Source organism: Mytilus galloprovincialis, chromosome 7 (assembly GCF_965363235.1).
Source record: "Mytilus galloprovincialis chromosome 7, xbMytGall1.hap1.1, whole genome shotgun sequence".
NCBI classification, from domain to species: domain Eukaryota; kingdom Metazoa; phylum Mollusca; class Bivalvia; order Mytilida; family Mytilidae; genus Mytilus; species Mytilus galloprovincialis.
This window is the reverse complement of record NC_134844.1, coordinates 36,581,721-36,604,566: the sequence shown is the minus strand read 5'-3', so window position 1 is coordinate 36,604,566 and position 22,846 is coordinate 36,581,721. Positions and strand designations below refer to the sequence as shown.

The following is a 22,846-nucleotide window of genomic DNA, read 5'->3' as shown; positions in this document are numbered from 1 at the left end:
GTACTGCTTGATATCAAACTTGTAGATTCTAAATTACGTTTTAGTATATTTAGATCAAACGTTAGCAATAATGTATTGAAAACAATACATGGTCATACCTTTTGCAGCTACTGCACTATTGAAGTTTAGTTTTGATATCTGTCTCAGACTTAACCTACTATTTCCAAGTTCAAATATGATAGTTGTTTTTCATTTTTTTTGGTTGGTTGATACTATCTAACGTTTGATAAGTTCTACAGAATTCTCCTTTATGAAGTTTACCTTAAGGTATGACTTATGGCCCGGTGAGTGATATTGTTAATACTTTTATTCAAATGTAAGCAGTAACCTCTTTGTCATGCCTTGAAAGTTAGTAGTTATATTATAAACGTAAACATAAATTGTTTGAATTAATTATGATAAGTTTGTATAACTTTTTTGCTTAGGTATGGCCATATAACTGGAGACATTAATTGCTTCTAATTTGCATGTGGATAAACATATGCCCGTATAATGACTGTCTGCTAACATACCATACAACTTGTAAGATGGAATGGAAAATAACTTTCTCAAAGTGAACGCGAGGTTTACGAAATAACTCTGATCATGGGGGATGTTGACTCCGACGAACATCTACGAATATTCAAGTGTCTTATTGATACAGGATCCCATGTTCTAAGGAACGCTGTAGTGATTAAACTATTAAACAATAACTCCATCGGATTTGTTCAGTATCTAGAAAACAATAAGCATCAATTCTATCACCAGTTTGAGAAAAAAAGGTGGAGAAAATGCTGTCTGCGTAGCCCACATGGCTGTGTTTTCCCCGGAACCATGGATAAGAAAATCTTCAATAAAATGTACAATAAGACAGCAGAACAAAACACACAAGATTGTCTGGATCGATTTGAAACTAATGCTGGGATTTCTCTTGATGAATTAGATCTAAGCGATCTCAATTTTTTCTTATGGAACAGCAGTTCATTATCAACACTGGAAGGAAATTCACTAATGAACATAATGTCTATCAGAAGTGCAATTTGTCATCCATCATCATCACACAGTTACTCAGTAGATGAATTAGAAAAATATTGGAGTGATTTGGAAAGTGCAGTCGTGTTGCTTGCAGAACCAAAATGCTACAAAGACATTGTTGAAATGCAAGTTGAAACATTAAAGAATTGTAAATTAAATGGAATAGAATCTGCAAAAGTTATTGAAAAAATGAAAGCAGAGTCAAATAAGATCCTCCATGCCATTCAGACGGTAGGTTTTTAATTATTGGCGGATCGGGGGATGGGTTTGGGGGTTCCGGGGGTCGGAACGATCAATGCATTTAACTAGATCGATACCTCATTTTAAAACCTTTATCAAACTGATACATGTAAGCACTTTGGGTTATACTATTGCCTTTATCTTTTGTCTCGTCTACCATTTCCAACGCTTTTCAAAACATGTCGTCAAGTTTGTGCTTGTCCATTTTAAGTATGTAAAGGACTATGCCATGAAGCATTGTTGTTGTGATAAGAATACACGTAACCCTAACCTTGACCTTCTGATCCATATAAGCACATGGAATCTACAGAGCCTAGATTGCTTATTATGTTCTAGGATGTATTTTATAACAATTGCAATAAAATTAATGAAACTAACTATGTCGCCCTTTCTTTGAATATTAAACTTGGTAAAACAAAAAAATCCTGTGCACATAAATGCTTTAAACTAAAAACATTCAAATGAATTGAGTGAATAATTATCTTTACTTTTACATACGAATATAAAATAAGAAATAGAATCACAACTACAAACGATCTGACACAATCCAATATCAGAATTACATATAAAACTTTGTGATTAAGTATTACACATTAACGTTTGATACCAGCATTTCAATCAGCCCGATCATTCCATCGTTTCTATGACAGTTCGCATTATCAAAAAGATAAACCATAGCTCTAACAATCCTAATCTTTCAACGACCCTCCGTAGACAAAAAGAAGACTACTGGATTAGACAATTGGGAACTGCAACACCGTATGGCTGCAATGACAAAATTGATGGTACAGGTATTCTATCTAGTCCTTCGTGTAACTCGGTGAATGTGATGAATATTTTCAACTCGACTCCTCGACGTTGACGCAGTCATGGTCATCGTCATTATACATCACCTTCTCTGCATGATGTCTCTATTAATGACTTGCTGTCATTCATACAAAAGCCGTTAGGTATTCATCACATTCGCACGAAACTTTATTCATTACCCCTTTCAAAACTTCATTCTCTGTTCAATTTATGTTTGGAATCCACTGTTACAAACCCTCATTCAAACCAATACAAACTTCAAGCTATAATTTCGGATATTGAAAGTCACAGACTTTTCAAGCCAGTTCGCATTGGAAAAGACGAAAAAGAGAAAAGATCTTTTCTAAATCTTTCCTTTGCCAACAAAGGTCTCGATGGCGTCAACCTAGGCAATATCCTTCATCATAAATTAGTTCAATCGAAAATACCTCCTTATTTCAAAGACCAGTCTGTACCAATAATTTCTTATACCTATACCAAACCTATTGCAACTAAAATTTTCAATTACAAACGCGTTTTGCAGAATCTCGATATTGACGACTTCAAGTCTAAACCTCCTGATTGCACTTGTGCTAGTTCCCAATTCACATATAATCCTGCTGGCCACGTTTTTACCGGTGACCTTAACATTGTTAATAACACTTCTCTACGAAATGTGTTATCGAAAGGTCCGAAATATCGTGAGCCTAAATCCATCAATTGGAAATACAACTTTAAAATTTTGATGGATTCAGTCGAGGATTATGCCAGGCAATGGGCTAAACGTGAAAAGGAAGATGTAGACACTCTATCCGAATGGATTAAGGCAGTGAGGTCGTTAATACAAATCAGAATTAAGAAACTGAATGGGTCTATCAATGCCCATGCTACGTCAATCTGTAAAGACCCAAATGTTGCTAAACACTTATCCGACCTCCATGATAAATATGTTATTGTCCCCGCAGACAAAGCCCCAAATAACATCGTTTTTGTCTGTAAAAGTCACTACATTAATTGCTTGATAAACGAATTAGGTATAGACAATTCACTTGGAAATTCAACATATACCCTCACGACACTTACCAAAGAGGAAATCCTGGATAATCATAGGTCTGTTCTTTGTTCCTTTGGTATTTCAACCAAAGATGAAGAACTGGATCTTCCATCACTGTATTGGATACCTAAACTACATAAGTGTCCTTACAAACAACGGTATATTGCTGGGTCTTCCAAGTGCTCCACGACACCTCTTTCTAAATTATTAACATCTATTTTATCAGCAATCAAAGACGGGCTTCAAAGTTATTGTGAAACTGCCTATTCTAGAGGTGGCGTGAATCAGATGTGGATACTTAAAAATTCCAAAGCTCTTTTAGAGTACATACAATCTAACTCTCTTTCATCTTGTAACAGTATTAAAACATTTGACTTTTCTGCTCTTTACACAAGTATTCCACATTCCAAACTAAAAGACAAATTGAAAGAGTTGGTATTACTTTGCTTCATAAAAAAGAATGGCCAACGTAGATACAAGTATCTGGTCTTAGGGAGGGATAAATCATACTTTGTAAAGAATCACTCTGATTCAAACAAAAAATTCTCTGAAACCGATATTATCAAGATGCTTGATTTCTTGATTGACAACATATTTGTAACGTTCGGAGGACGTGTTTTTCAACAGACTGTCGGCATCCCAATGGTAACAAATTATGCCCCTCTACTTGCCGACTTGTTTCTTTATTATTATGAGGCTGACTTCATGCAGGAACTTCTTAGGAAGAAAGATAAGAAGTTAGCAATATCCTTTAACTCTACTTTCCGCTATATAAATGACGTTCTTTCACTAAACAATTCAAAATTTGGTGACTATGTGGAACGCATCTATCCCATCGAATTGGAGATAAAGGATACGACAGATACAGTTAAGTCGGCTTCATATCTTGACTTACATCTAGAAATTGACAATGAGGGTCGGTTGAAAACAAAACTTTACGACAAAAGAGATGATTTCAGCTTTCCAATTGTGAACTTTCCATTTCTAAGTAGCAACATTCCAGCAGCACCTGCATACGGGGTATATATCTCCCAATTGATACGATATTCCCATGCTTGCATTTCCTATCATGATTTTCTTGATAGAGGGTTACTGCTCACAAGGAAGCTATTAAACCAAGAGTTCCAAATGGTGAAGTTGAAATCATCCCTTCGTAAATTTTTTGGACGCCATCACGAGTTGGTTGACCGTTATGGAATAACCGTTTCACAAATGATATCGGATATGTTCCTTACGTCGTAACTACAATCCCCTTCCCTTTCATGAATGTGACCTACCGAACTAGACTATTTACCGGATTTGTAATCACATAAGCAACACGGCGGGTGCCACATGTGGAGCAGGATCTGCTTACCCTTCCGGAGCACCTGAGATCACCCCAAGTTTTTGGTGGGGTTCGTGTTGTTTATTCTTTAGTTTTCTATGTTGTGTCGTGTGTACTATTGTTTTTCTGTTTGTCTTTTTCATTTTTAGCCATGGCGTTGTCAGTTTGTTTTAGATTTATGAGTTTGACTGTCCCTTTGGTATCTTTCGTCCCTCTTTTGATAAATAAACACAGAGACACGTCTAATAGCACTCAGCAAAACAGTCATACTAAAATGTTTCTCTACAATAAAATGATTTCACAAATTAAAAGCTTTGATACTGATACAGAACTATTTCTGCTCCTGATACTAGCTATCATTTACAAATATGACATTATCTTATTTATAAGCACTATACTTCTATTGTGAATAAACTTTTTAATATATAATATCTCATTATCAATTTTAGGTCACCCCACTTAAAATTGATGATATTGAAAAACTTATAACGGATAGAAATTGTGAATTGGAGAAATGTCTCAAGAGTGAAATTAACAAGACGAAATCTTACATGAATGACACTTTCCAGGAGTTTAAAGGTAAACAGAATAATTACGCACTATTACCTTACAGCTACAATCTTAATCATATCAATATTATTTCAATCGGTCATCCTTTACCATTCTGTTATTTTGCTAGAACAATAGGATTTAAAAAAAAAATGCTGCCTTTTGATATCTTTTATGCCACTATTTAGCAATTCTGTGTTGGCATGAGTTGGAATTGATAAATTTCAATTTATTGTTTACAAAACACCGAATTTTCGAAATAATAAGGAATTTTATCTTAGCGCCATTTCGCAAACCATTTTTTAAATTTAAGGTCCTCGATGCACTTCAGCTTTGGACTTGATATGGCTTTTTAAAAATGTTTGATTCGAGTTTCATTGATGCGTCTGTCTAGATTAAATACGCGTCCGGCGCCCAAACTTTTAATCCTGGTATCTATGACGAGTTTATCTACTCATTTAAAATAATTGCACATTTCAAATATATATTCTTTTGTAACACTCATCTTACCTTCATATTAAGGTAGATCATAAAGTAAATATGTTTTGAGACAGAATTTCTTATAACTTGACAAAATGAAGATTTGCCTATGCTTTTTTCAAAAATATAATAAAACGTATTGGTCACCGTGCTATCTTTCAAGCTATGAGTCGTTGAAAATTGCCAAAATGTGGTACGTTTGTTTATGAAAAAACACATAACAGTGCATAAAAAAAGTTCTATGAGATAGAATTTTGAAATAAATTGTGAGAAGATAGGTTTTATAATATGTTTTAAGAAAATAAAAAGAAACATAGTGTCACCGAACTAGTTTTCTTGCCACAAGAAAAAAAGTTCCCTATAAGCCTAGTATAAATTTTGTGATTTAAGAGTTATCTCCCCTTAACTGGCTCATTTGAAAAAATGATTTTAAAAACCCAAAAGGTTGATATTTGTTAAAATATTTTGAATAATACAACAAATTAGCAAGTTTTCGTTATATAAATAAACAGTCTAACCATGAAATTGCAAATCTATTTCCAAATTTGCTGATTTGGGCAAATAACTAGACCGATTTTGTACTGTGATTGTACAATCCAAGATGGCGGTATACCATGAAACTACCTTCAATTCGTATATGTAAGCTTGTTATTAAAATTGGTATAAATAGATGTCATAGGTACCAGAAATATGAAAAATCTTCTACTCGGCTCCTCCGGTATGTCAATTTAAGTACACCAACGGACGAGAGAGATAAAAGTTAAGACAATATTTTAAACCATTCAACGACTTTTTCAGTTAATTATCTGTCAAAGGTAAACTCATAAAAATACTGAACTCTGAAATATCGAAATTCAAAACGTAAAGTCCCTAATCAAATGTCAAATTCAAATGATAAAACACATCAAACGATTGAACAACAACTGCCATTTCCTGACTTGGTACACGCATTTTCAAATGTAGAAAATGTTGGATTGAACCTGTTGTAATAGCACTAAACCTCTCACGTATATGACAGTTATGTCAAATTCCATTATATTCTTAACGATATGTGAACAAAACAGACATAATAGGTAAAATAGTCAAATATGATTACAGCAGTCATTACTGTGTCACAATCTCAAAACAAACAATTATTTAACAAAAGAGCACAAAAAGGATTTATCAGATTTAAAAACCACATGCATTGCTTCGCGTATTTTGACGTCATAAAATGTAAACGTCACATATGAAGAAAAATGAAATAATTTTGGCGTTCAATGGTTTTTCAAAAAAAATACAATTTCATATGGGGAATGGTGGTATACAGGGTTAAAAAATCAAAAAGTATGGTAGAACTCATTTCAGAAACAGACCGGGATTTGAGCAGAATAGTAGAACTATAACATAATGACATATAGTAGAACAATAACACATTGGAGGGATTTTTAAAAAAAGTACATAATCGTGTCATATAAAACAAAAGAATGCAAACTGTCACACACACAAAACACATCAATAAAAATGAAAGATAATATAAACACATTGACGGGATGTATAAGAACCGAGCCACGTCATATGGATATCACAGAACTGAAACCAAACAGTAAAAGTAATATTAATAATAAAACTAAGACAAATGAAAGAACAATATTACACGTTGTTAAGATGATAAAAAACGTCAGTACGCAGAATCTATACATCAAGACCATCATGAACTATTTGTGAAATTACTGTAACTTTAAGAGTAGCTTATTCAAACTTCATGAATATGAAAATCGAAGCATTGGTATTATTTAATGGAAATCTATTTAAACACTAAATAGGAAATATATTCAAAAGTATTGACTACAGACGGAATTAGAACAATTTGGCTTTCTGACTTTGTTTTTATCTTCAACCCCATATTCAACCACGGGAGACAATTGTACTCCTCGTCATGGCGACTGCATAAATTAGTTTGTGGGGAAGAATAAAAAAAGTTGACACTATCCTGAAACTCGCAGTTACGCTTTACAGATGATGTATATATTCGTAAGTCTGGTGATTACGTTGAACGCCTCTTTCACATCGAACTTTAGATAGATGTTAAAACCGATACAGATTAGTCTATTTCATATCTTAATGAAGATTAAAAATTGACAAGGAGGGTCAGTTGAAAACGAGTTGTGATGACATCTTTAAAAAACGTAGAAAATTTAAATTTACAGCCTAGAATCCTGAGCTAAATGTTTCCGTGTAGCATTCTTATATAAAACCAACCATAATAATAAACAAACGAACCCTTTAAATTATCGTATTATTTCTAAGGAATGGACTGCATTGTAGGGATTTTGACATTGACAAGAAAATTCACAATTGGTAAGCTGAAATCATATTTTTTGTCGTTCATTTTGTTTTCAACTGACCCTCCTTGTCAATTTTTAATCTTCATTAAGATATGAAATAGACTATATATAGATTTATAGATATATAATTGGTTAAAGGACTACACGTGCTGACTATGTATATTTGATATAAGGTGTCCCCAAAAAATACATGGTTAGTTACCATATGGGGTTAGTAAGGAGTAACTTTCCTTTCAAAACAAAAATGATGCCACAACCCTTCATAAAAACAACACGGTATTGCAGAAAAATCTGAAAGGATTCAACAGACGAAGAAATTGACGATGAAGGTTGAAACATTGTTAGTATTGGTATTAAGGGTTTCGGAGTGAATCTTCAGAATGTTTAGGAACCTGAATCTCATGAGCAATACTGGTTGAATAAACTTCATTCCCATATTTCTGAAAGCCATCTTTTACGGTACAATGAATGAAGTATTTCTAAGTAACGGAAATGATCATTCTCCGCATATCCATATCACCTCAGAGAATTCAAATTTATGAGCGAATATTAAAAATTAATTGAAAAAAGGAAAATAAAAATTATCATGAATATAGTTTTTTTCAATGTAGTTTTCAGCAACACAACTTTCACGAAAAGCTATAGATCTGTAGCAAATCGTTGAGTAAGGTGATCTGAGTTATTTGAATTTAAGATAAATGTGAAAATTTAATACTAACTGAACGGAAAAAGGAGAACGTCACTTATATATATATTTAATTATTCTGCCACTCATTTAAATATAAGAAGGTTATGTATATATTCTCTGTAAGTAAGATTAAGTCGACTTTAATGCAAACATATTTATTTCAAACATTATTTACCAATCAGAAGAACACAGGACTTCAGTGTTACACAGAAAGCTCTCTCCCAAATGGGCGTTTCCTGATGACATAAATTCATTCACTGAATTTACCCCTATGGCATTTAGATAATTTCCATCTATGAGTCATTGATATAGGAATATGTCCATATCGAAGTAAGATTTGACTTCTTGATCAAACAAAAACTAGATAATTGCATCTGCATGGGTATGTTCTTTTCTGTATTTGTTCTCTCTGTTTTACAATGGTATGGACAGACAATCTAGATTTACATTGCAGTTGCAATTAAAACCTGAATTTTCTGAAAATGTCAAAATTTGTGAACGAAATATCTATATGGAAGTCTACTGCATTTTAAACGACATAAAGCAAGTGAAAAATGTCTACAGACTGTGGATTTATTTATGTCCGTGGGTACCAATTTCCGTAGATAAAGGAAAACTTGTTTCTTTGTGGATATTCAATTTCGTGGTTTTGCCGAGGTCTGCATACAAGCCTAGAGAACATTTGACATTAGTTGAACATTTGATTTCGTGGTTTACTTGTACTCAGGAAATCCACGAAAATTTGTATCAAACGAAAGATATAAATCAACAGTATGTGCATAATGTTACAGCTAACCTATTAGCACACAAGAAGGTGAAAACGGCATTAAACGTAAGCAGCCAATTATTGCTTAATTAAACAAATATAAAAGTAAACATTTTGTTCCTGATATAATGTTTTATTTATCATGTTCATTTTGATCTTCATTTTAGATGAAGTTATGGATGTGAAGACAGACCTAAAAGAATTGATGACAATTATGATAGGTTACATTGATAAACAAAAGGTTGACCTTGTTATGAACACGGGTCAAATAGAAAAGTCTATAGAATCTCCAGGTAAGAAACTAAGATTGTCTGTCAACTAGAAAAAACAAAAGATATCATTTTCAAAACTACTATGAGTACTACAGACCATTATAAAATGGGGAAATGCGTAACATTTTATGTTAAGCAAACTTTATGCATTGAACAATAGGCTGTATTACGAAGTTTAAAAAAAAAGCAGTTTGATAGTTCTATATTCCTAAATTAGAAGTTATAAATTAGAAGTTATAACATCAAAGCTAAATAGCACACCTTAGACATTTCTATTTCAGATAACATAAAAGTCGACTTCACTGCTACAGTTAATCAAACACACGTGACTGCAGACAAAGAAAATGAAATCATTGAAAATCTTCCGCTAGAAATTAAAATTCAAACTAAAAATGACTGCTTATCAGAAGAAGCAGTGACAGAAACAATTGAAATTACTGGGAAAAAAGTCAACAGCATCATTTTAGAATTGAAAGCTACACCTGGAATTTTACATAGTGTAGAAAATTTTAAAGCAGCCATCCTTACATTAGTTCGAGTTATGCAAAAAGTGGGTGGAATTGACGCAGATATTGAAGATACTGTAACTGTTAATTTGAAGGTTGAAAGTCCTCTTACAGAAGGTATGCATCTCCGTACTTATAAAACAGAAATACTGGTTATATTATATACAACAAAGATAGGTGTTTTATTCTTAGCGGTGTATTACAATCAAATGAAGTAATAACATACTCATCGTGCTGTTTTAACTATTAAGTGGTGCATGTTTATCCTTTTGTTTTTGGCAATGAATGGTTAAAACATTTGAAAAAACACATTTTAATTTAAAATCGAAGGTATCAAATATGCCGCAGCAACGAAAACTTGAATTTGTCAAAAACAGGATGACAACACCATAGTTTTAAAAAAGCAGTGAAAATAACAGATGGAAGATAACAGAAAAATTATAAAAAAAAACGTTTTATGTTATTAGTGGGTCACTTTGGGTGATGCATGGCAAAAACGTATTCGACATTACTAAGACAACCAGATTTTGACATTTCAATTATAAGACACCTGCTTCACTAAAACACCTTTTAACTGATAAAAAAGAAAGAACTATTATATCTCAGTATAAGTTTTATCTTAACAGCATAATGAAATATTCGTGTTATAAAAAGTAAAATCACAAAAAATACTTAACTCCGTGGAAAATTAAAAAAGGAAAGTCCTTAATCAATTTTTTAGTATGCATTCTGTTTCCTAGTCAATACTTTCAATGTCTTATGTTTGCAATCACAATTTCCTTTTCGTGAATAAAATATTTAAACTCTGAAATATGGAAAACGATTCAGTCAGTATGTGTCTCTCATACATATTTTTAAATGGGTAATTGATATACTACCTTTGCAGTTCCCCTATATTTAATATTGTAATTGGAATAGACTTCACATGACTTCAAAGATAAACGATCCAAGTACATAAACAGCAGGAAAGGTTCTACATACAAAGTTATTCGAATTTGCCAAAGGAACTGAATTTCAAATTTATAGGATTTACTTATTATATAATCTTTATTGAATCATTATTTACAACACACACACATACATGTAGTACCATACCTTGTGGCACATTTTGTTTTGTTTTAGTCTTTAAAGTTTATGTATAAAGCACAGCTTATTCACAGTAAATCTACATGTGGTATGGGCTTTGAAGATTGTTGCAGTCCGTATGGTGACCTATAGTTGTTAATTTCTGTGTCATTTTGGGCTCTTGTAGAGAGTTGTCTCATTTTGCAATTATACCACATCTTCTATTTATATATATATATATATAACAGCGGTATTGAGTACTTTCGTATTGTGTTTTGTAGATCAGTTTGCAGTTGTAAAATGTTTATTCGCAAAAGAATGGAATGCCGACAATGATACAACACAACTACCTGGTTAGTATTTATCTGCAGGAAATGTAGAAGGAATTATGTCCCGACCGAAACTGGACACTTACTCAAAAAAAGGTACAGCAATCAACCAATTTAAAAAAAAACTGTTCTATAACTATTTACTGGAGGTGACATACAGTAAAACATGTTAGTCGATATTCAAACTGTATTTGCTGTCAAAGAAGGGGTCGAAAAAGACCAATTAAAGTAAAAAAAGTTCAAGACGTCAATAATATAAAATTATAGCTTTTTAAATATATCTATATGACAGCAACACAAGCGCACAAAAAGTAAATTGTAACATCACTCAACTGTTTGTTCAATTACAGATACGTTTAATTACATTACACAAGCATATATGATGGCAATTAACAAAAGTTTTAACTCTAGTTTAACGCTCATCCTTCCTTTAGCGAAACAATGTATTAACGTGCAATAGCTCATTTTATGTCATATAAAATAAGATAACTCTAAGGTATCAAGTGCCATGTCATGTATTATCTATATATACATTTTATTAATCGAAATGTAGGATTTCCAAAATATTATGAGGAATGATTCGTTTTTCAAAAAATAAAAAAGGGGGAAAGTGATGGATTCTAGTGTTATAATCTTCTTACCTTCACTTCCATTTAATATTTTTTATGAATACTTATCATTATCATTATTTTTGAAAGAAACATCAGAAGTTTTCCAGCTTGAAACCACAAAACCTTTAACTAAAACATTTTGTCAGTTGTGTGACAATAAGGACATGAGAATCAAGGCCCTAGAGGAACAGAACGAAAAACATGAAATAGTTATCATGAGAAATATGCTAGGTATGTACAATACACATAATAAATAGTTAAATTACTTAATATAAACATGTTCTTATATACAATAAACGTGTGATAATTGCAGTTTATTACAGCACTAGCGTTTATACAATGAATGTCTCTTCAGTAATATCAGAGACAAAATTATATTGCAGTTCAAATTAAAAAGATGCTCAACAAAATGGATAAAATATTTAGCAAGATCCAGCTGAGCAACAACAGCTTTAGATAAGGAAGTAATATACATTTAATATGAATAATTTCCATATTGTGAAACAGCAAATTGTCAATAACGCAAAAAGACACTCGTATTTTCATGTATGTACCAATGTATTGACTGCTAGTTGTTTAGAGGTAACATCAAAATCTACACAGCAAGATCGGATGCGTACCAGCACATACTTTCATATAAACACAAGTCTGAATTATTGAAATTAATCCCAAACGATTTGATACGATAAAAAACCTTGATAGACTTTCATATTTGCTACAGTTATCAATATACATCTATGAAGCATGGAAGGTGTAAAATTAACCCAATATCGTCTAACCGCAGTGACAGACGTTTTGACATATCTAAAGTAGTGCAATAAAAAGAACATGAAAATAACACTTAATCAATGGATTTTTAACTGCATGAAAATTTTAAACATATTAAGAAATAAGCTATAAATAGATTAAGTTTTTACTTTTTACTAAAGGGTCTTTAATTAGTCATTTATATTTTATAGATTTACAGGCGGAAAAAAGAAAGCTGGAAGGTAAAAAATCATTAAGATAAAAAAAAATAACCGTTCTTAATTGTATGTGCAAGAAACATAATAAAGAGTATAATTGCTTAACGTAAACATGTTCCTATATACAATACACGTATTTTAATTGCAGTGCATTTAACAGCGCTTCCGTTCTTACAATAAATGTTTCCTCAGATCGAGATACCTGAGGCCAAAATATTTGACAATTCAAATCATCTTAAAATCAAATTTAAGAGTTGCTCAACAAAATGGACAAAAGCTATATCCAGATCCAGAAAAAAATAGCATTAGCTTTAGATGAGAAAGCAATATTCTTTGAATTAGAGTTATTTCCCAAATTGTTAAACAGCAAATTGTCAATAACGCGACACTCGTATGTTTATGCCAGTACTGAAGTAATGAATATTGGTAGTTAAGTGGCGACATCAAATGTACAAAGCGAAATGGATGGGTATTAGCACCTACTATCATATAAATTTATGTACACATCAATGAACTCAATCCCAAACTGTTTGATACGATAAACATACCTTAATAGACTCTCATATTGCTGCAGTTATCACTATACATCTCTGAGGCATGGAAGGTGTAAAATTAACCCAATATGGTCTAACCGCAGTGACAGACGTTTTAAAATATCTAAAGCAATGCAATAATAAGTACTACGTTAAAATTACACTTTATAAATGCGGTGTGTCAGATACTCTCTTTCAAGAGTTTCAGCTGCTTGTGTAAAAGAAACATACAATCAATATTACTTACGGGTCTTTGATTTATGTATTATACATCTACAGGCGAAGCATAAAGGTAAATAATTATAGAGACATAAAAAGAACGTTTTAAGTTTATAAAACTAATGAGTGGCAAGCATAAAAAACAATAAAACGTTGAGCAAGTTTACTTTATTTAAATAAAAAGATGGCGTATAATTTCCAACCAATATAATGTTTACGTATTAAATTTAAGGTAGCCAAAATATAGCAACAATTCATGACAAACTGTGACATATTTCTGACTGGGAAAAAACCATATTGATTAGAGACAAAATTACAAACGAACAATTTATAGTAAAGAACATTGTTTAGTTCTGCTATAATCGCTTTTACGGCAGCTAAAAAATACCGAGGAAGCAATATTCTTTAAATTAGAGTTATTTCCCAAATTGTAAAACAGCAAATTGTCAATAACGCAACACTCGTAAGTTTATGCCAGTACTGAAGTAATGACTATAGGTAGTAAAGTGGCGACATCAAATGTACAAAGCAAAATAGATGAGTATTAGCACCTACTATCATATAAATTCATGTACACATCAATGAACTCAATCCCAAACAGTTTGATATGATGAACATACCATTATAGACTCTCATATTGCTGCAGTAATGACTGAAGTAATGACTATTGGTAGTTAAGTGGCGACATCAAATGTATGGGTATTAGCACCTACTATCTTATAAATTCAAATACACATCAATGAACTCAATCCCAAACAGTTTGATCCGATAAACCTACCTTAATAGACTCATATTGCTGCAGTTATCACTATACATCTCTGAGGCATGGAAAGTGTAAAATTAACCCAATTTGGTCTAACCGCAGTGACAGACGTTTCAAAATATCTAAAGCAATGCAATAAAAAGTACACAAAAATAACACTTAATAAATGGATTTTTAACTGCATGAAAATAATAAACATATTAAGAAATAAGCTATCAATAGATTAAGTTTTTATATTTTCAGATATATAAAACTTTATCAATATTACTGAAGGGTCTTTAATAAGTCATTTATATTTTATAGATCTACAGGCGGAAAAAAGAAAGCTGGAAGGTAAAAATCAATAAGATAAAAAAAAAATAACCGTTCTTAATTGTATGTGAAAGAAACATTATAAAGAGTATAATTGCTTCACGTTAACATGTTCTTATATACAATACACGTATTTTAATTGCAATGCATTTAACAGCGCTTCCATTCTTACAATAAATGTTTCCTCAGATCGAGATACCTGAGGCCAAAATATTTGACATTTCAAATCATCTTAAAATCAAATTTAAGAGTTGCTCAACAAAATGGACAAAAGCTATATCCAGATCCAGAAAAATAGCATTAGCTTTAGATGAGGAAGCAATATTCTTTGAATTAGAGTTATTTCCCAAATTGTTAAACAGCAAATTGTCAATAACGCGACACTCGTATGTTTATGCCAGTACTGAAGTAATGACTACTGGTAGTTAAGTGGCGACATCAAATGTACAAAGCGAAATGGATGGGTATTAGCACCTACTATCATATAAATTCATATACACATCAATGAACTCAACCCCAAACAGTTTGATACGATAAACATACCTTAATAGACTCTCATATTGCTGCAGTTATCACTATACATCTCTGAGGCATGGAAGGTGTAAAATTAACCCAAAATGGTCTAACCGCAGTGACAGACGTTTTAAAATATCTAAAGCAATGCAATAATAAGTACTACGTTAAAATTACACTTTATAAATGCGGTGTGTCAGATACTCTCTTTCAAGAGTTTCAGCTGCTTGTGTAAAAGAAACATACAATCAATATTACTTACGGGTCTTTGATTAGGTATTTATATATTATACATCTACAGGCGAAGCATAAAGGTAAATAAATATAGAGACATAAAAAGAACGTTTTAAGTTTATAAAACTAATGAGTGGCAAGCACAAAAAACAATAAAACGTTGAGCAAGTTTACTTTATTTAAATAAAAAGATGGCGTATAATTTCCAACCAATATTATGTTTACGTATTAAATTTAGGGTCGCCAAAATATAGCAACAAATCATGACAAACTGTGACATATTTCTGACTGGGGAAAAACCATATTGATTAGAGACAAAATTACAAACGAACAATTTATAGTAAAGAACATTGTTTAATTCTGCTATAATTGCTTTTACGGCAGTTCAAAAATACCGAGGAAGCAATATTCTTTAAATTAGAGTTATTTCCCAAATTGTAAAACAGCAAATTGTCAGTAACGCAAAACTCGTAAGTTTATGCCAGTACTGAAGTAATGACCATTGGTAGTTAAGTGGCGACATCAAATGTACAAAGCGAAATAGATGAGTATTAGCACCTACTATCATATAAATTCATGTACACATCAATGAACTCAATCCCAAACAGTTTGATACGATGAACATACCTTAATAGACTCTCATATTGCTGCAGTAATGACTGAAGTAATGACTATTGGTAGTTAAGTGGCGACATCAAATGTACAAAGCGAAATGGATGGGTACTAGCACCTACTATCATATAAATTCATGTACACATTAATGAACTCAATCCCAAATAGTTTGATACGATGAACATACCTTAATAGACTCTCATAATGCTGCAGTTATCACTATACATCTCTGAGGCATGGAAGGTGTAAAATTAACCATATTTGGTCTAACCGCAGTGACAGACGTTTCAAAATATCTAAAGCAATGCAATAAAAAGTACACGAAAATAACACTTAATAAATGGATTTTTAACTGCATGAAAATAATAAACATATTAAGAAATAAGCTATCAATAGATTAAGTTTTTATATTTTCAGATATATAAACATTATCAATATTACTAAAGGGTCTTTAATAAGTCATTTATATTTTATAGATCTACAGGCGGAAAAAGGAATGCTGGAAGGTAAAAATCAATAAGATAAACAAAAATAACCGTTCTTAATTGTATGTGCAAGAAACATAATAAAGAGTATAATTGCTTAACGTTAACATGTTCTTATATACAATACACGTATTTTAATTGCAGTGCATTTAAAAGCGCTTCCATTCTTACAATAAATGTTTCCTCAGATCGAGATACCTGAGGCCAAAATATTTGACAATTCAAATCATCTTAAAATCAAATTTAAGAGTTGCTCAACAAAATGGACAAAAGCTATATCCAGATCCAGAAAAATAGCATTAGCTTTAGATGAGGAAGCAATATTCTTTGAATTAGAGTTATTTCCCAAATTGTAAAACAGCAAATTGTCAATAACGCAACACTCGTAAGTTTATGCCAGTACTGAAGTAATGACCATTGGTAGTTAAGTGGCGACATCAAATGTACAAAGCGAAATAGATGAGTATTAGCACCTACTATCATATAAATTCATGTACACATCAATGAACTCAATCCCAAACAGTTTGATACGATGAACATACCTTAATAGACTCTCATATTGCTGCAGTAATGACTGAAGTAATGACTATTGGTAGTTAAGTGGCGACATCAAATGTACAAAGCGAAATGGATGGGTACTAGCACCTACTATCATATAAATTCATGTACACATTAATGAACTCAATCCCAAATAGTTTGAAACGATGAACATACCATAATAGACTCTCATAAAGCTGCAGTTATCACTATACATCTCTGAGGCATGAAAGGTGTAAAATTAACCATATTTGGTCTAACCGCAGTGACAGACGTTTCAAAATATCTAAAGCAATGCAATAAAAAGTACACGAAAATAACACTTACTAAATGGATTTTTAACTGCATGAAAATAATAAACATATTAAGAAATAAGCTATCAATAGATTAAGTTTTGATATTTTCAGATATATAAACTTTATCAATATTACTAAAGGGTCTTTAATTAGTCATTTATATTTTATAGATCTACAGGCGGAAAAAGGAAAGCTGGAAGGTAAAAATCAATAAGATAAACAAAAATAACCGTTCTTAATTGTATGTGCAAGAAACATAATAAAGAGTATAATTGCTTAACGTTAACATGTTCTTATATACAATACACGTATTTTAATTGCAGTGCATTTAAAAGCGCTTCAATTCTTACAATAAATGTTTCCTCAGATCGAGATACCTGAGGCCAAAATATTTGACAATTCAAATCATCTTAAAATCAAATTTAAGAGTTGCTCAATAAAATGGACAAAAGCTATATCCAGATCCAGAAAAATAGCATTAGCTTTAGATGAGGAAGCAATATTCTTTGAATTAGAGTTATTTCCCAAATTGTTAAACAGCAAATTGTCAATAACGCGACAGTCGTATGTTTATGCCAGTACTTAAGTAATGACTACTGGTAGTTAAGTGGCGACATCAAAAGTACAAAGCGAAATGGATGGGTATTAGCACCTACTATCATTTAAATTCATGTACACATCAATGAACTCAATCCCAAACAGTTTGATATGATAAACATACCTTAATAGACTCTCATATTGCTGCAGTAATCACTATACATCTCTGAGGCATGGAAGGTGTAAAATTAACCCAATATGGTCTAACCGCAGTGACAGACGTTTTAAAATATCTAAATCAATGCAATAATAAGTACTACGTTAAAATGACACTTTATAAATGCGGTGTGTCAGATACTCTCTTTCAAGAGTTTCAGCTGCTTGTGTAAAAGAAACATACAATCAATATTACTAACGGGTCTTTAATTAGGGATTTATATATTATACATCTACAGGCGAAGCATAAAGGTAAATAATTATAGAGAAATAAAAAGAACGTTTTAAGTTTATAAAACTAATGAGTGGCAAGCACAAAAAACAATAAAACGTTGAGCAAGTTTACTTTATTTAAATAAAAAGATGGCGTATAATTTCCAACCAATATAATGTTTACGTATTAAATTTAAGGTAGCCAAAATATAGCAACAAATCATGACAAACTGTGACATATTTCTGACTGGGAAAAAACCATATTGATTAAGAGACAAAATTACAAACGAACAATTTATAGAAAAGAACATTGTTTAGTTCTGCTATAATTGCTTTTACGGCAGTTCAAAAATACCGAGGAAGCAATATTCTTTAAATTAGAGTTATTTCCCAAATTGTAAAACAGCAAATTGTCAATAACGCAACACTCGTAAGTTTATGCCAGTACTGAAGTAATGACTATTGGTAGTTAGGTGGCGACATCAAATGTACAAAACGAAATAGATGAATATAAGCACCTACTATCATATAAATTCATGTACACTTCAATGGACTCAATCCAAAACAGTTTGATATGATGAACATACCTTAATAGACTCTCATATTGCTGCAGTAATGACTGAAGTAATGACTATTGGTAGTTAAGTGGCGACATCAAATGTACAAAGCGACATGGATTGGTACTAGCACCTACTATCATATAAATTCATGTACACATTAATGAACTCAATCCCAAATAGTTTGATACGATAAACCTACCTTAATAGACTCTCATATTGCTGCAGTTATCACTATACATCTCTGAGGCATGGAAGGTGTAAAATTAACCCAATTTGGTCTAACCGCAGTGACAGACGTTTCAAAATATCCAAAGCAATGCAATAAAAAGTACACGAAAATAACACTTACTAAATGGATTTTTAACTGCATGAAAATAATAAACATATTAAGAAATAAGCTATCAATAGATTAAGTTTTTATATTTTCAGATATATAAAACTTTATCAATATTACTAAAGGGTCTTTAATAAGTCATTTATATTTTATAGATCTACATGCGGCGGAAAAAAGAAAGCTGGATGGTAAAAAATCATTAAGATAAAAATAATAACCGTTCTTAATCGTATGTGCAAGAAACATAATAAAGAGTATAATTTCTTAACGTTAAAATGTTCTTATATACAACAAACGTATTAGAATTGCAGTGCATTTAACAGCGCTTCCATTCTTACAATAAATGTTTCCTCAGATCGGGATACCTGAGGCCAAAATGTTTGACAATTCAAATCATCTTAAATCAAATTAAAGAGTTGCTCAACAAAATGGACAAAAGCTATATCCAGATCCAGACAAAGAACATTCGCATAAGATGAGAAAGTAATATTCTGTTAAATAAGAGTTATTTCCAAAATTGTAAAACAGAAAACAATAACGCGACACTCGTATGTTCATATTTCAACCAAAGATGAAGAACTGGATCTGCCATCACTGTATTGGATACCTAAACTACATAAGTGCCCTTACAAGCAACGGTATATTTCTGGGTCTTCCAAGTGCTCCACGAAACCTCTCTCTAAATTATAAACATCTATTTTATCAGCAATCAAAGACGGGCTTCAAAGTTATTGTGAAACTGCCTATTCTAGAGGGGGCGTGAATCAGATGTGGATACTTAAAAATTCCAAATATCTTTTAGAGTACATACAATCTAACTCTCTTTCATCTTGTAACAGTATTAAAACATTTGACTTTTCTACTCTGTACACTAGTATTCCACATTCCAAACTAAAAGACAAATTGAAAGAGTTGGTATTGCTTTGCTTCGTAAAAAAGAATGGCCAACGTAGATATAAGTATCTTGTCTTAGGGAGGGATAAATCCTACTTTGTAAAGGATCACTCTGATTCGAACAAAAAATTCTCTGAAACTGATATTATCAAGATGCTTGATTTCTTGATTGACAACATATTTGTTACGTTCGGAGGATGTGTTTTTCAACAGACTGTCTGCATTCTTAGGGAACAAACTGTGCCCCTCTACTTGCCGACTTGTTTCTTTATTATTATGAGGCTGACTTCATGCAGGAACTTCTTAGGAAGAAAGATAAGAAGTTAGCAATATCCTTTAACTCTACTTTTTGCTATATAGATGTTGTTCTTTCACTAAATAATTCAAAATTTGGTGACTATGTGGAACGCATCTATCCAATCGAGCTAGAGATAAAGGATACTACAGATACAGTTAAGTCGGCCTCATATCTTGACTTACATCTCGAAATTGACAATGAGGGTCGGTTGAAAACAAAACTTTACGACAAAAGAGATGATTTCAGCTTTCTAATTGTGAACTTTCAATTTCTAAGTAGCAACATTCCAGCAGCACCTGCATACGAGGTATATATCTCCCAATTAATACGATATTCCCGTGCTTTCATTTCCTATCATGATTTTTTTGATAGAGGGTTGCTGCTCACAAGGAAGCTATTGAACCAAGAGTTCCAAATGGTGAAGTTGAAATCATCCCTTCGTAAATTTTACAGACGCCATCACGAGTTGGTTGACCGTTATGGAATAACCGTTTCACAAACGATATCGGATATGTTCCTTACGTCGTAACTACAATCCCCTTCCCTTTCATGAATGTGACCTACCAAATTAGACTATTTACCGGATTTGTTATCACATAAGCAAAACGACGGGTGCCGCATGTGGAGCAGGATCTGCTTACCCTTCCGGAGCACCTGAGATCACCCCTGGTTTTTTGGTGGGGTTCGTGTTGTTTGTTCTTTGGTTTTCTATGTTGTGTCGTGTGTGCTGTTGTTTGTTTGTCTTTTTCGTTTTTGGCCATGGCGTTGTCAGTTTGTTTTAGATTTATGAGTTTGACTGTCCCTTTGGTATCTTTCGTCCCTCTTTCATGCCAGTACTGAAGTAATGACGACTGTAAATTAAGCGGCGACATCAAATGTACAAAGCGAAATGGTAGGGTATTAGCACCTACTATCATATAAACTCATGTTCACATTTATGAACTCAATTCCAAACAGTTTGATACGTTAAACATACCTTAATAGACTCTCATATTGCCACAGTTATCACTATACATCTTTGAAGCATGAAAGGTGTAAAATAACCCAATATCGTCTAACCGCAGTGACAGACGTTTTGGCATAACTAAAGCAATGCGATAAAAAGTCCATAAAAAATAAAACTTAATTAATGGATTTTTAACTGCATAAAAGTAATAAACATATTAAGAAATTAGCTATCAAAAGATTAAATCTTTATATCTTCAATTAGTCATTTATATTTAATAGATCTACAGGCGGAAAGAAGAAAGCTGAAAGGTAAAAAGATCATTAAAGTCATAAGAAACGAATGACCGGTGAAAAATAATGTTCTTCCAATTCTTGAACCAATGCATACAAACATCATAAACTTAGTCTTCTGTTCAAGAATTTTTCATTTTTCTTTCGCATAAATTTCGTCTAAGAGCGTCAATTTTTTTTTCAATCGGTCAGTGTTGTTGTGAAAATATGGCAGGTAATTAAAGTTCGTGTTTTGAAACCGAAGTTTAACGATTGTCACCTGTTTGTCAACAATCAACAAAAAATCAACAAAAAAAACATGGAAATTGAGCACGTGTTTAACATGTAAATTCAGATAATAGTTTATTTTAAGGACATCCATGCGTATTGCGATCACCGGATTTTTACGAGATGGGTCACACTGAGGTCACTTTGCATACGGAAAATATGTCGGGGGAATTGCTTCCTGGAAGTAAACTTCTTCTAAATATGAAAAAAGTATATGTACATAAGTTTTATAATGAAAACTATCCATTGACTTATAAAAAAACATATGCATTATTTTTTTTTAATTTGAGGTTTCTTATGACTTTAATATAAACAAAAATAACCGTTCTTAATTGTATGTGCAAGAAACATAAAAAAGAGTTTAATTGCTTACCGTTAACATGTTCTTATATACAATAAACGTATTATAATTGCAGTGCATTTAACAGCGCTTCCATTCTTACAATAAATGTTTCCTCAGATCGAGATACCTGAGGCCAAAATATATATATTTGACAATTCAAATCATCTTAAATTAAATTTAAGATTTACTCAACAAAATGGACAAAAGATATATCCAGATCCAGACAAAAAACATAAGCTTTAGATTAGAATGTAATATTCTGTTAAATTAGAGTTATTTCCAAAGTTGTAAAACGGCAAATTGTCAATAACGTGACACTCGTATGTTCATGCCATTACTGAAGTAATGACTACTGGTATTTTAGTACTATCGACATCAAAATGTACACAGCGAAATGGAAGGGTATTAGCACCATCATAAATCAATATAGCACTATCATATAAACTCATGTACACATTCATGAAC

The 22,846-nt window shown here is 32.1% G+C and overlaps 1 protein-coding gene across 1 annotated transcript; it reads left to right on the top strand.

The window, feature by feature from the left end:
* The first annotated feature begins 999 nt into the window (after window positions 1–999).
* On the top strand, window positions 1,000–14,838 carry LOC143084194 (uncharacterized). Its single transcript, XM_076260606.1, has 8 exons — window positions 1,000–1,245; window positions 4,868–4,997; window positions 9,396–9,521; window positions 9,782–10,123; window positions 11,353–11,424; window positions 12,099–12,242; window positions 12,971–13,000; window positions 14,795–14,838. Exons 1-8 carry the CDS (start codon window positions 1,000–1,002, stop codon window positions 14,836–14,838), a joined length of 1,134 nt encoding a protein of 377 aa, XP_076116721.1.
* The last annotated feature ends 8,008 nt before the right edge of the window (window positions 14,839–22,846 follow it).

Excerpts from the sequence above, each read along its gene's own strand:
- LOC143084194 (XM_076260606.1), top strand. The coding sequence starts at position 1,000 with ATGTCTATCAGAAGTGCAATTTGTCATCCATCATCATCACACAGTTAC. Across the intron at positions 10,124-11,352 it reads TGAAAGTCCTCTTACAGAAG|ATCAGTTTGCAGTTGTAAAA; the intron begins GTATGCATCTCC and ends TGTGTTTTGTAG. Across the intron at positions 11,425-12,098 it reads TGATACAACACAACTACCTG|AAACATCAGAAGTTTTCCAG; the intron begins GTTAGTATTTAT and ends TATTTTTGAAAG.